Source organism: Pyxicephalus adspersus, chromosome Z, assembly GCF_032062135.1.
Source record: "Pyxicephalus adspersus chromosome Z, UCB_Pads_2.0, whole genome shotgun sequence".
NCBI classification, from domain to species: domain Eukaryota; kingdom Metazoa; phylum Chordata; class Amphibia; order Anura; family Pyxicephalidae; genus Pyxicephalus; species Pyxicephalus adspersus.
Window position 1 is genome coordinate 23,218,913 of NC_092871.1, and position 15,849 is coordinate 23,234,761.

The 15,849-nt window shown below is 36.3% G+C and overlaps 1 protein-coding gene across 1 annotated transcript in view; it reads right to left on the reverse strand.

The window, feature by feature from the left end:
- Positions 1-4,328: 4,328 nt before the first annotated feature.
- Positions 4,329-15,849, reverse strand: part of LOC140343992 (uncharacterized) — a gene marked incomplete in the record, with an annotated part of 76,718 nt that continues 65,197 nt past the window's right edge. Inside the window, 7 exon segments of the mRNA XM_072430899.1 lie at positions 4,329-5,694; positions 9,118-9,222; positions 9,842-9,944; positions 10,753-10,836; positions 12,023-12,094; positions 14,683-14,787; positions 15,516-15,605. Coding sequence (XP_072287000.1) covers positions 9,124-9,222; positions 9,842-9,944; positions 10,753-10,836; positions 12,023-12,094; positions 14,683-14,787; positions 15,516-15,605 — 553 coding nt within the window.

Genomic DNA, 15,849 nt, shown 5'->3' on the forward strand with positions numbered 1-15,849 from the left:
TGTACTCTGCAGTCATGCCATGCTCATTATGGAATCTCATATTACAAAGATAGCTGGTGTGAGGGAAATGCTCAGCAATAGCCTCATCTTTTCTCTTGTTCAGTAACTCAGGCTGGGTTCACACTTTGTTGCATGAGAGTGCATTGTATATATTTAATAGTAAACACATGGCTGCGTATTGCATTGCATTGTATTGCCTATGAGCCCCTCTGTGCTGTCTATGTTCTTATATGTTTTCTGGGGTTATCAAACACCTTTAAGCACTATATATACCTATACCTTATCTACCGGTCTCTGCCTGTTGTTGTACTTTCTGTTACCAATAAAATGATAATAATTGATAATAGAAATATAATTAAATTTGCTGGTTACATTGCCATCAAAAGAGCCTCCAGCACACTCTGACGTATTAATTACAATCACGCTTTCTTATGGTCACACAGGGCAGAGGATCGCTAACTAGTGTTCTGTGCACCACTGGTGGTCCGTAGGAAAAATTTGGTGGTCAAAGAAAAATGTGGACATTATTTGCAATTTGTATGTTTTATTAATAATAAAACAAAAATAATATTCTAATAAATTCTTATACTCTGAATGACAATTTTCGCCTTTATTTTGCACTAAATTCATGAACTGTACTAGAGTCGGGAAAACAAGGGAGGCGCAGCGCGACGTCAGTGTAAGTTGTATGAGACAACCGCTGCCGAGTCACCGTGCTACGCCAATACCGATTCTCATCCGATTGTTTTATTTTGTTTATTTCTCAAATGGTCTTTTAGGTAAGTATGACCTTAGCTGTGTATTTTCTTTACCTGGTAAATTTATTGGCATCAAATAGTTTGATAGCTATCATTTGTTGTTTGGTTTTAGGTTGGAATTAAATAATCCCATAATGAGTGAGAAAAAGCAAACAAATATTTTGCATTTATTTACTAATACCAAATATAATACAACTAATAATATTAGTAACAATAGTAATACTTCACCTAACCGTGAGCTGATCAATGAATCAGAGCCGCCACAGTCTTCACTATTAGGAAGATCATTGGATTGATCTTTCTAAAAAAATTCATATTAATGATCGGTGGGATTTAAAATGATGAATTTAGTGGTCAGTGAGGTCTGAAAAGTTGGCGACCGCTGACACAGAGCACTGATGTATGTGCTGCTTCACACTGCCATGCTGCGATGATGTGCATTGGTGCCATAAAAAAGGTGCAAACAAATGTAATGCATTCTGCATTTCTTAAATCGCTGCATGGTAGTGCAATTTTATATTGTGTTTGGGTGCACCTAGGCATTCGGAGAGCACATGCATTTCTGCAGCACGTAGATGTGTGCGTTCATGCAATGCATTAGTGGGAGCGATCCCCAACATTACCCAAAGCTGGATCGTGAATTCATGAATATTGTATGGTATTGGAAATCTCAGGGTGAGTAAGGTACTGGGCAGGCAAATCACAGATCAAAAACTGAAGGTTCCAGGTAAGTTTGCTTCATATTGGAACTGTAGAAATAAAAAGAACACCAAACCCCAAACAAATGTAGAAATATCAGGCCTATTTTTTATAAAAATAGATTAATAGGATTCAAGTCCATCATATTCCATGGGTCACTGGGCGCCTACTTAATGACGGTTAGAAATATACTGATGAGGATGAGGGTTGGACCCAGCTGATTCAGGCAGTTGAAATCTATTTTATGTTCTAAAAATATCTCTTTTACAGGATCAGGGTTGGGGTGCAAACTTTTCTTTTTCCCTAAATAGGGAGGAAGAGTGGCCCATCCTTCCCACATACATACCCAATTCAAGATGGCACTGTGGCCTCTTCTTATTGGGTATATCCTGCTGGAAAATCTTCTGAGCGTTGACCCAACCTATATTTATAGAGAATAAAAATAATAAACAGGAAGGAATTTTTTTTTCCTTGTTTGAAAATTGTACCAGGGTTTTTTTTTTGTCTTCCTCTGGATCAACTATATCCATAGGGTTTTATATCTGGGATATGTTAATTTCCCTATTGGTTGAACTTGATGGACTTTTATGTCTTTTTTCAACCTGACTTATTATGTAATTATGTAACAAAGACAGACTAGGCAATTGCTATCTTATGTCTATGGGACTATATACAACCTTTCAGCATCCTTCCATAAGCATGGTTGGCTTCCTGCCGCTGGGCGCGGCTGATTTATTTTATGAATGAAGGGCATTGCTATGTAGTGTATTCATTGTGCACTGTATCCCATTACTGGATTGAGTGTACCATGATGATATTGTAAAAGTATTTGTATTTACAGGTATAGAGTATTCTTCCCAGAATTGTTATTTAAATCTGGGTGGGAAGAAGCTGTAGGTGGGTGGCAGCCCCTGTATTGAGACCTAAAAACAGCCGGGTGGTTACTGTGAAGTGCCAGTTGGTGCGCCCAGCTAAAAGGGTCTGGGGAGATCACTGGTATATATTTTACATATAATAAAGTATTTATTTAATTAAAAAAATAAGTATGGTTGGTTTGGCCTGACTAAGCATTATTGTTTTTGCCAGGGTACAAGAATATTATATTATTATTGTATTATTGTATATGTATTATTATTGAATATTGTGAATTTACTCTTCTGGCTCCACTTATCTCAGGTAGGAATGCAATAATTCAGGAAATAATGGTTAAGAATTTAAGAAGTCAGGCAGCAGATTAGTAGTCAGACCAACTGGAAATGGCCAGATAGGGTCATCTTTGGGTAGCCAGTAATACATATAAATAGTGATGCTTTGATGGGCCTGGTATTCATGCTTTTCCCATGCAGATGATAAGGGAAAATGAGTTATCGTGCATGCAGAGTATGTATGTAATATGCAGGTATGCAGTGTGTTTCAATTACTAGTGGAGAGCGTGGCAGTAAATGTAGGCACTGCTGTCTAATCGGTGAGGTTTTGGCAATTCTTGGCACCGGTGAAGTTCATTATCCCTTCTAGGATCAATCTCTGTTGATTTTTGAAACATCAAAGAGATCAATAAAAGACAACACATTTATTTTTATCTAGAAATAGAAAGCCTTTATTCAGTAAAATGAATCTTTTGGAGTAATTACAGGTGAATATGGTGCATTTGTTATTGTAAAATAATCATAGAATGTCCTTGTCCCACACATGGCTATTTGTCATTGCAGAGGATTTCCGTTATAGAATAAAATGCTGCACCTGCATCTGCACCCCTTCTGTAGTGAAGTGGAGTTGATTCCCCTTTGCACATCTGGTGGGTGATCAGCATTATGATTTCACATCTAGTGCCACCTGCTGGTAAAATCTTGTATGATGGCACCTCCAGGTAATAGGAAATTCTTAATATTATATAAAATGGAGTTTAATTAAAACTCCTGAGCTATGACCACGATAGTGGATTTCCCAAAAAAAACAGAAATCACCTATTTTTTTGCTGCCTTGGTTTATTAAGATGGATATATTAAAATACATCTAAAGGCTTCTGAATGGAAGTCTATACACATCTCAAATCCAGTTCATCTTCTTCCCTTTCCACAGTGGGAGGGTTTCTGTGGCACAATCAGATCGCCCAATCCAGAAATCGGTATGGAAGGACAGGTAAGGCCAGCTGCTAATTTGCAAGCTACAGGTTTATGAATCAGCAGTGAAACTGCTAATAGTCATGGCTCATTCCAACTTCATTGTAGTGCAAATAATTACAGCCTGCAGGACATCACTGCTTTGAATTGGGAAGTAGTAAAGCAAGCTATATAGGGTGGACTTTACCATCAGGAACATATTTTTAAAGGGCAGCTGGAATTCTTCCTTGATTTGCAGGTAAAATGCATGTAAAATCTGTGTTACAGCAAAAAAAAAAACAAAAATGAAAGCTATGCAAAGAGGGAATCCTCTGTGTATTGTCCAAAACAAATGGGCTATTTCCAGCATTTGGAATGATTGTGGTCCAAAAATGTAGGACTGGGATGGTGGATTTTTTGTTGAAAATCCCCTTTAATCAATTTCCCATAAAAAAGTGCAATACGTATTGTTTTTCACATGCGCCCCTTCAAATATAGATTGGTTATGTATAGACAGATGGCTAAGCTTTATCTACATCAGGATATAATCCATTGCAAAAAATAGGAAATGCTCTGTCTGAGATGCTTTGCTCTGCACTCTGCAAAACAGCCAAGAGCATACACAATGTGAGGCACTGCTTGTAGAGTTCAGTGTACCGTAAAAGCAACAGAATGCTATTTCAACCGTGCTGAGCGCAGCCCAATGCAGGTGGGGCATCTTTAAAGGCTATGTAATCATAAAATACTGACACAGAAAAGACATTGGTTTGCATTAACCATTTAAAGGTATTTTATTTCATTGCACTTGTTTAAAAGAAATCTGTCCAGATAGAAATATGGGAGCTGTCACTGCTGACTTGGCTTTGAAGGTTCTGATTCCACCATCTATATGGTGATTTAATGACCAGGGAGGAACATGTTGACATCAAATTTTAGAAAAACCCTGGAACTGTACTTAGTACATTGTCCTTGCATAGCTGAGCATTTAATATACTTTTACTGAGTGCTCCCTAAACACCAGATATGAAAAATATATGACTCCATAGGAAAGCTTACATTGCACTGTTCTGCCTTGTCTCATGTCTAGACTGTGCTTGGCTCATTTACTTTTAGCACTTCTCCTACATAGACAAATCTTGGAGATCTATGGATGTACCCAGGTATCAAAAATGAGATGCCTGATGCTTTTTTCTAATACCCAGTGCTCCTGGTATGATGATTTTAAATGATGCCCTAAATCCAATAGTTCTGCACAAACAGCTTAGCAAATTTCTCCTTTCCTACAGAAAATTAGCCTACAGCTTCTGATGAGCTTGGACTTTGTGGCAGCTCTATTTGTCAATGGCTTCCCAAATGGCTATACAGCTAATGCAGAATTTTTCAATGCAACCACTGGGTGCACTGAACATGCAGAAGTTACAGGTACTTGAAACAGTTACTGAAACAGACCCATAATCAGGTTCCTGCAGATTAATGGTACTATAGCACTATCATTATAGAAAAAGTGCAATGCATTTATTCCATGCAGCAAGCAGTATAGTGAGCACATTGAGTGATCCTACGTAAATAGCAATTTCTTAATAAAATAACACTGTAGTCCTATCAGGAAACATATATCAGGATACATACAACCAACTGAAGTGTAACTCTGCTATCTATATCTTGAAAGCACCAGTCTTAATCAGTTAAAATCATAAAAGTTTTTTTTATATATGTTGGACTTAAATGTAAATTGAGAATAGTAGAACATGATTATTAGAAATAATAGTACTGTAAATATATTTCTCTGAAAGATACCTTGTATACATATTTAATATTTGGTATTATTATGACCTTACTAGGCAGACTGCACTCACTCATGACTTAATAGGAATTTGTTCAGTAAAGGAATATATAAGGGTCAGAAAAGGCCTATATCATCCACATTTGTTTATCTCGCTGCTTCAGTATATACAGATGTCAATCACAGTGAAATGGTGCAATCCCTCTAGTAAATAACTTATACCTTAGATATTATATGCAAATAAACATGATTAAGTAAACACTTCCATTTGTAATAACATGTTTGGACAATATTAAAGTTCTGGACGTTTACTTATAGTTCAGAGTTCCCATCATGATCTTCAATGCGTTGAGATCTGCAATAAAAACATAAAAAGATAACTATGCAGTTCTGGGGTAAAAATCAAAACAATATAAGTAAGGTTTAATAGAATGGACCTGATTTATTAAAGCTCTCCAAGGCTGGACAGGATACACTTTCAGCAGTGAAGCTGGGCAATCCTGCAAACATGGAGTGGATCTGGTCCAGGATTGAAAACATTTGCTAACAAATAGCAAATGACTTTTAAGAAATCCATTCCAGGATTGCTGAATCACCCAGCTTTACTGATGAAAGTGTATCCTCTCCAGCCTTGAAGAGCTTTAATAAATGAAGACCAATGGGAGAAGATAGATTATTATGGTAGAACCTGGATGATTTAGTTGACAAATGTTTTCAGTTCAGATACATTTAGGGTTTGCTGGATCTCCCAAGTTCTCATATGATAGTCTATCTTCTCCAGTCTTAAAGAGCTTTATTAAATCAGGGCCAATATCAATAAAGCCCTGATTATGGAAGAGGTCATTCATCAACCAACTAGTATATTGTTGGGGGACCCCTGTACACATGCTAGATTTTCTCCAACTGTTCATCTTGGACCACAATCATCTGGTGTGTGTACATAGCTTGAGGCTTATTACAAACTGACCTAAGATAACCTCCATTCAGATATAACATTTTTAATCCAGTAATAATTAATAAATTATTACATTTATTTTAGACAGAGGTCCACCTTGCTATTTGGCCCTCTGTAAACTTCTACAAAGTATTGGGGCTGGAACAGTTGGATTCCCCACTTCATTGCTCTTTTGTTTGTTCTCTGTAAGCAACCATACAGAGTGAAAAGCATGAAGCTGAATATTCTGCTTATATATGCTTATATGTGACCAGTCATTGGCTGGGGTTGTTCTTTGACCAGTTGGGCAATGCTGACTAGTCAGTTCCAGATTTAGATACTTTGGAAAATATAGATCGTGCCTCTTAATGAATGGCTTGGGGTTTAAACAAAACTTGCTAGATTTTTGTATACATCAAAGCCTATAGGGGTTAGCTGTCTAGCTATATAAGGCCAGTACTAAAATCAATGCAGCAGTAGACTGTCCCGTGGTCTGGTCTGCAGCTTGTCATGAATTATGCAGGCTATTTAGTCATGCTCTACTGCATCTGTTTGCACATGAATCTTCAGCCTGTTATCAATTTGTATGCATGATTTCCTGTTATCCGCTGGTTTAGACATTTTCTATAGATGTTGTTCCAGCACAAGTATCAAAAACCTATTTAAAGTAAAATGGCATATGGATACCTTAAAAGCTTATGGCAATATCTGTATACAAATGTGGACTCTGGGTATTTAAGAATTAATAAATCCAACAGAGCAATAACTCAATGCTACTGGTTTCACTAATCAATCACAGAAGATTGTTTTTTTCATTTTTACACAGTGAATAAATACATTAAACAGAAAAAAGAAGGCAAAGAAAGAAGAAGAAAAGAAGGAAAGAATAGGGTTTCCAAGTGAGAACACACCAGACTAATCTATGCATTTTTAAAGGTAAACTGCAGTATAATTTTAGTATGTAAATCGTTTGGGGTATAATAAAACCCAATCACTATACTATCATGAAGGCATTAAAATGTTAATTTCATTTTAAATGGAAAATTATTGAATGATTGTAGTGAAAAAAGTAATTACTGTTTTCATTCAGTCCAAGATTGTACGAAATAAACAGCTCGTAAAATCAGTAAATAGAATAAATTGGCATTAGTACTTGCATCTCGTCCAACAGGAAGGACACCTATGTGCAGTTTGGAAATCTAGGTCCTAAGGTTCTACTTTTGCTACCTCTTCAATCATTAGCATACATAGCTCATGGCAATCAAAAAAAGAAATAGCTGTAATCACAGAAGGAATAAGCAGAATGGGGTCCTAGGCAAAGTAGTAAACTTTTCCCTCCTATAAATAATAATATTATTATTATTATTATTTTTAATAATAATAATAATAATATTAATAATAAACAGGATTTATATAGCACCAACATATTATTCAGTGCTGTACATTAAATAGGGCCCCTATGTCTTTGATTGACATTGATAAAAGCTCCAACAGACATAGAGCCATCAGACACCAATGGGCTCTGATTTATGAAAGCTCTCTAAGGCTGGAGAGAATACACTTTAAAAGTGAAGCTGGGTGATCCAGAAAACATGGAATGAATTTTTAAAAATCATTTGCTATTTGCTAGCAAATGTTTTGAATCCTGGACCAGACCCATTTTAGGTTTGCTGGATCACCCAGCTTCACTGATGAAAGTGTATTCTCTCCAGCCTTGGAGAGCTTTCATAAATCAGGGTCCAAGAGTCTTCCACTGCATCTTCCCATGATAATGAGAGGTGCACAGATTTGACCAATTGCATTATCCACCTGATTTACTGCAAGAGTTTAAAGGGTATAGCTGGGATTCCTGGACATTCACAAGAGCTATAGGCTGCATTTTGAATGATCTAATTTTGCTTCTAGTAAATTAAAGGTGCAGAGTTTTTTTTCTGGTTCAGACCAGTTTAAATATAACACACTGAAGTTGAAGAACAGCCACACATTGCCTAATATATTGTCATTTCTATTACATGACAGGGTCAAAGATTGTTGTTAGTTATCCTCATTTCGGGTTATGATATGTGAACAGATGCTTGGTGCTTGGAAGGGTGAAATAGGTAGAAAACCTTGTATTTTGTGTATACAAATTTGGATTTGTGCTTTTAAATGAACACTGTACTAATAAATAGTACAGTATAGTAAATAAATAGAATTTCCCCAGCAATTCCCTGAATTTTTACACTTACCTGTTCTGTCTTACCTGCTCCTTTATGATTTTCACTGTGCAGCCTGTTGTTAGCCTCTTTATCAAAAGTAAATAAAGTACTTTTTTTTTCACTATGCTAAGGCTAAGTACACACATGCAATATTTGTGGTTGGAAAGCATCTTTCACAATCCTTTCCAACAACAATTGACTACACAATGCATGAACAAGCGCTGTACATACAGCATCGTTCTGCTCTATGGAGAGGGGAGGGGGGAGAATGACAGAGCGGCACCCTACTGCGACCTTCACTCCGGTCATACGATAGATGTGTGCTGTACACACACAAGATTCTCGTCCGATATTAGCCCTGAGCCCATTATCAGACAACAACCATCACATGTGTGTATGTAGCCTTGGGCCATCTACCTATTGTCTCATAGAAATTAATAGAGATGTAGAAGAAAAGCCTGGTTGGACACTTTGAATAAAGGGGCTGTGCAGCTTCCAGTGACAGCTTTATTTCAGAGGAGCATGGCCAGGTAAATATAAGACATTGATAAGTTGCTTGGGAGAAGAGAAGACACTATTTAATGTAATAATCTTTTTAAATAAAACTAAATGTATCTTCTTGATGGTAAAACGTGTAAAAACTTACATCCAGCTAAAACAGCTTCTCGTAGCAGCTCCCACAATGAACCACATCACGATGAATGAAGAGACTGTCAATTAAATCTCCCATTGGCTTGTTGCAAATTCCACACTGAAAAAAAACACAATTGCTAAAGATCAGAGGATCTTTCAAAGAAATAGTGTGATAAATGCTCACAAACCCCAAAAACACAACTTAGTCTGGGTGTAGTGCAAAAACATCAAGTATCCTAAAAACATTCTGCATATTAGGAGCCTCTACACCTATTTTCTCAGTTAGTAGACTAAAAGTAGCAAAGATGATGGACAGCCTTTCCAGGTACACATATAATGTTATAGGGCTCTATTCATCACCTTGATTCTATGTCTAAATTTAATAGGTATAGTGATATACGTCTGAGGGGATGGTGCTTGACAAAGCCTGACCTTTGGGTATCATCAGTGGTCCATTTGAGTGGTGCTTCAGTCTACAATAGTAAGGAGCATGCTCCAGTCTACTTCAATAGAGAGCAATCAGGAATAGGCCCAAAGCAGCAGAAGCCCCAGCAGTAGACATAGTAATGTAAAGTAAAGTAATGACCACTTGTTCAACTGCTGCATTCCACCAGTTGACAATTATGTTCTGTTACTTGTTAGATGTTATCTATCTATCTGCTAACCATTAATGCTTGATCTAAGTATCAACTGATCAATAATTTATATGCAAGTCTACCAGTTAAAAGAGGTATTACCTTAAAACAATACTCGTGGCAGTAGATATTAAGGTGATCCAACATAATCTTGGCACAGTCTTTAATTTCACGACCACAGTAAGTGCAGGGACCTTCATCGGATCTAGACGACAAATGGTTTTGTTAATTAAATTCTTTAAACAAATAATGCAATTATGAATTATATACAAAGAAATGAAGTTGCTACACTGTTATTCAGTGTGTAATATATATAGACTTCAGATGACCTGTGACTCCTGGCACAAGTTGGCTCTAGTTGATGTATCAGGCTCACTCAGAGTAAAGCTAGGCGTACATAAACGATCTTTAAATGGGTTAAAATCTTTTAATTTGGTTTATTTGTTTTATATAAATGCTGTCCATCAATTTAGAAAATAATCTATCGTAGTACCACACACCACTATCAATGCTATCAAATCTTTGTAATCAATCAAAAAGCAAGCCAATCACTACGTTTTCATTTATTCTCTAGAAGATGAGCAAATGTGCTCATTCTCTAAAACCTTCATGAAACAGAAGTCAATGGAGTGGTCTTAAAAAAACACTACTATGACCAAAGGAAATCTTTTGCTTATTGATCAAACTTCTTTAAGTTCTGAAGTCAGTATCCATCAATTTTGGTTGACCAATTACAGAAATGAAGAAAAGATTTTTTGTGGATTCTATAAGATAAACAAAGGGAGTGTTTAATTGTGCCAGAACATCTCTACTTTTAAATGGCTATCCCCAGAAATCATAAATAAGGAGTATACAACGCTTCCACAATTACAACACTTAATGCAGATTATTGAGATTCTTGTGGCGGGTTTTCTATAACTAGTAAATAGTAAAGCAGGATATCAGAAAGCAGAATATAAAAACTATGTAATGCTATCACAATAGTGTTTTCTCCTGGAAGTCTCTTAATTTACCTTCTTGGTGCACTGCTGTACAGATAACTGGAACTGCTATTGTAGGATATCATATCGGAGTCACGTGAGAAGTCTGGGAGGCTTCTGTAAAGCGATAAAAAAAATACAGGTCGAAAACATTGGAATAGAAAGGCTGGGAGGCCAACATCCCAGAATCTTTCACTGTTAGAATAAACCAGCATGCATCTAATAATTTTAGGTCCCTTGTCAGATATGCAGATAGCCAGTACCAGGCACATAGCAAACCAGAGGGGATGAGTAACCACATGGCCAGAAGCAACATGTTACTTCCCAGATCCGTGCTGCAACCACAACATGAAAACACAACCTGGAACAAACATTTGCACACAGTGGTTCCCAACTGTTCCTATACAGTTGAATGGAAACAGTTGGGTGAGTAGTTGACTTTCTGGTACAATGCTGCAGTTTACTTACAGGTCTGAAAGGGGCCTAAAAGCGGGTTTCTACGTCTTGATTCTGTTAAAGATCACTTGGCCATGTGACAGGGTAAAATAATTCCCATGTGCACACGCAAGTTACTTCATCATTACAAGTCACATCATCACAGCCCAATCAATCAAGGTGGCCAAAGGGTAAAAATCTCTAAAAGGATCCGCTGTAGATAAAATTGTTGGTAACAACGGTGTTGATTCTGCAGTTAGATCTGTCATTTTTTCATTTCATTTATCATGGAGTCTAGGTAGTCTTAGATAAACAGTTTTAAAAGTATATTAGGCAAGCAAAACTAATATTGAATATAAGATAAACTACAACTCACATATGTTAAGCAGTTACAGCAATTGTTTTTATTTGTTTGGACAAAAATTAGATATGCAATGTCTCTTTTGCCATAAAAATATTTTGTTCTTGCTCTTGGTGGCTTTTTTTATACTGTGATAATAATAATATTAATACACGTAATACACCTAATAAGTGAAGGTGTTTCTCCACTGAACAGTATATTTTTCTGATGGTTTGGGTCAATAATAGTACTCAAATATAAAAATGCAATACAACTACATAAAGCCACATGGGCTCCAAAAACAGACAGGCTGGAAACATAAACATTGCTGTAAAAGGCCATAGACTTAGTTTTCACTTATTTACATCTGCAATGTGAAAACTTTAGAATCAGTACAGATTAGCTTGAGACCTGGATATGTACCCTGGACATAGAAGTAGGAAGTATCGATTTAAGTCAGATGAGTAAGGTTTTACCACTTTAAGCCTGTCCCCTTAAATATATATATTGAATAAAAATATATCTTACCCAGCAGTGGTTGGAGATTTCAGATTCTCGCTTGTGTTGACATACTCCTTTACAAAAAGAACTCCTTTATTGCTATCAGAACAAAATACCATTGAAAGCTTAGAAAAAGTTGCCATGAACACATATATTATTTTCAATTATGCAAATATACATAAAATAAAAGGTCTAATCATGTAAAAAAATAAAAAAAAATTCTATTCTGAAACACTTCACTTGATTTGACTGCTGAATGCAAACATTTCAGTTTAGAAATTTAAAAGTATAACAAAATACTTTCAACAGAAATCCTTTATTAGGTTTAACATATATACTAATCATCCAGACTTTAGAAGCACCTTTTTAATATTGTGTAGGGCCCCTTAAGCCAAGACTGGTCTGACCCATTGAGGCATGGACTCTGAAAGAAAGTATCCTGTGGTATCTAGCACCAGATCCATGAAGTCACATTGCCTTCACTGGCCCAACTTCTTGCTCATAGTGATTACGACTGTCATCTCTTTCCAGGTAAATGATGCACATGTCCATAGACTGGACTATGATTTATTAAAGCTCCCCAAGACTGGAGAGGATACACTTTTATACGTTAAGCTGGGTGATCCAGAAAACCTGGAATGGATGTTCCAAAACTGAAAACATTTGCTAACAAAAAGCAAATTATTTTATGAAATCCATACCAGGTTTCCTGGATAACCCAGCTTCACAGATGAAAGTGTATCCTCTCCAGCCCTGGAGAGTTTTAAATATTCAGGCCAAATTGAAGAAAGTGGCCACATAACCGACCAAAGCCAAAGTACATTGTGTGTTCTGACATCTTTTTAGCAATTAGTGCTACAATAGTTTTTCTGTGGGTTTGAACATGATAGGTCAACCTATTCCTACATTCATCAATGAAACTTCCTTGCCCATGACCCTGTAACTTTTTACCATTTGTCTTTTCTTAGTTACTAGCCACTGCAATGCCCAACAAGACCTGCCATTTTGTAGAATCTCTGTCCCAATCATCTAGGCACCACAGTTTTGCCCTTGTCAAAGTTTTGTAGATCCAATACTTCCAACACTTCCCCTTTAAGAACTGTCTGGCCACTTGTAGCCTAATATAGCCACCATTGTAAAGAGATTAACAGTTGTTATTCACTTCATCTGTCATTGGTTTTTATGGTTTGGCTGATCAGTGAATCAGTGTTAAATGGTGTTATATATATTTATATATATATATATATATATATACACATACACTTATACTTATTATTTTTTTTTAAACCTTTTACTGCATTTAACATCAATGTCATGACCGGTCATTGCAGTTTGAGATGTATCCACTAGGTGACAGTCAAGGTGAGGCAAGACAGTTATTTGATGGGCCTAAAAAGTAACTGCAGACACATAAAATTCAGTTGGTGCAGTTTTTTAACTGACTTAGTTATTATCCCCTAAACAATAACTAGTTTTGATAACTGCTTGTATTTGTACCTGGTAATAGGTGATGACGCATTTTAACTGTTTTCTAAAGCAATTTCCATGTTCAGTGGGCGAGACTGATTACAACACAAGCCAATGACAAGCATCACCCTAGCCCACTATTAGGGCAACATACCCTTTTATTAAACAATGGTAAATGTGCGATTTGTAGCTGTACTTCCACACATTTATATATGCTACATTTACCTGCACTTTGTACAAGATGTGATAGACTACAAACATAGCTATTGAAAAGCAGGAACAAGAACACAGACAGCTTTGATATCTTCTAAATTTGTTTTAAAGCATGATAAAGAAGCAGAGTGTAGAACACTACAGACAGCAGAAGTCTACTTGTTTAAGCATTTCAGCCTTTAAAGGGAGCCTTTCATCAGAGAAATATAGAGTGATGAAAGCTCTATTCTTTGTAGAAAGACAAAGCCCATAGCCCAAATACATAAGGAGGTTGGAAGAAGCACAAGTCTTATTAGGTATGCATGAAATAGTATTAATTTAATGGTAACACAACACATTTCATCGATCAACATGTCCTTCATCAGGGCTGATTGGTTCACGTAAAAAAAGTGTTGCTTTAATGTATGTATATATATTTGTCTATTTTTTTGAAAACTTAATAAAACTGATTGACACAAAAAAGTGTTGCAAGATAAGGTAACAATGATAATAAAAAAACAAAAGCCATTTGATGAGATGATTTTGTCTGCTTTTTGGAAGAAAAATATAAGGACTGCAAGTGCTGATCATCTTATGAAAAGTTGTGTTAAATATGATGGCCCACCGCCTTCAATACTCTGACCTAGAACAAGTATGGAAAAGGTCAACTAAAAGTCCAAAAGTATAGGTACAGATTATCCACATAGTTTTTCCAGGTTAGCAACTTGAAGTATTGAAGGAAAAAAGGCCATCATGATACATACTAAAATTTTCCATACAGTCACAAAAGGCAATATTTATTTAAATGCATTAAAAACATCTTTATGAGTGTGAAGCTCAAAAGGTTCAACTAGCAGCCAATTATCAGTTACCTAATAGGGTACATTATTGTTACATAGGGGTAATGTATGTTGAATTGCAGTGATTCTGTTGGCCGAACAGTGCTATACCCGTAAAATTGGCCTTGTTTGGTGAACCTTGCATTGATTTTATAATACAGAGCTGTATACTTCCAATAAATGCCTTACCTGGAAGACTGAGGATCATACAGACTTGTGTCCGCAGAGTAATTATTGTCATATCTGGTTTGGACTGTGGTAGTTGTAATTTTTTCTCTTGAAGTAGAAACAGTTCTGGAAAAAAAATATTCCATGTAAAAAAAAGTTACAATCGATGGTTTAGGTTTAATGATACAACTAGAGACAACTTCTTAAAATATAACTAAAGCCCAATATTTGTAATTGGAATAGGGGGTATACCTGGACTCACCAATTACTCCAATCATACTCCTATTGTCTGATGGTTTTCTTTATAGCCTGATCATTCAAAATAACTGCCCGAGCATGTCAAAGCAAACAGTAGTCATATATTTAGAAATATGTATACTTCTATTTTAGGATCTATTACCCCTTCTTGAAATTTTCTGTCTTAATAAGCAGAGGTTGGACTAAGTCGTCACCCCTCAAGTCCAAGTCGAGTCATTGACACCAAGTCCCAAGTCAAGACACTTTATTTATCCCCATTTGTCATCATATAGAAACAGAGCTCTGATCCTGTTTTTGAGCACAGGATTGCATTCTAAGTCCATGGATTTCTCTTCTGACAGCTGAAGGGGAAAGGGAGGAAGGCAGGGAGGCTTCTGTACACAGCCCTCTGTAACACAGCCCTGGGGCTGTCAGAAGAGAAAACTTAGAATGCAAGAAAGGTGGGGAAGAAGGAAATTAGTTGCTCAGTTATGCATGGGAGTTAACTGACTTACTGTACAAACACAATATTTTAATAAAGTATTTAAAAAGTATTTTCAGAATGGAATTTTCTTGACAAAAACTGGTTCATGCACAGATGGATGCCGTTTTCTTACCGTGTTGATCTGGAGTCACGGTCTTCTAGATACTCTGTGTATACGGGATCTGTGGAGCGTGTTGTAGTGACCGTGGTACCTACATTGGATCTAAGACAGAGATGACAATAAAATTTACCAATCAAAAAATATTTCATAAATTTAATATCCATATGCCTATCTTGAATCTCATATTATATAAAAAAATCAAAATCTATAGGATGAACATCCATAGAAGTCCCGCGTATACATAATGGAGTATTAGGTAATAGAAATTATTTTTGATTTAATGTAATGAAAAAGTAAATCAACGACTATCGCTTACGGTCGGATCAAATTTCGGGAGAACGGTGCT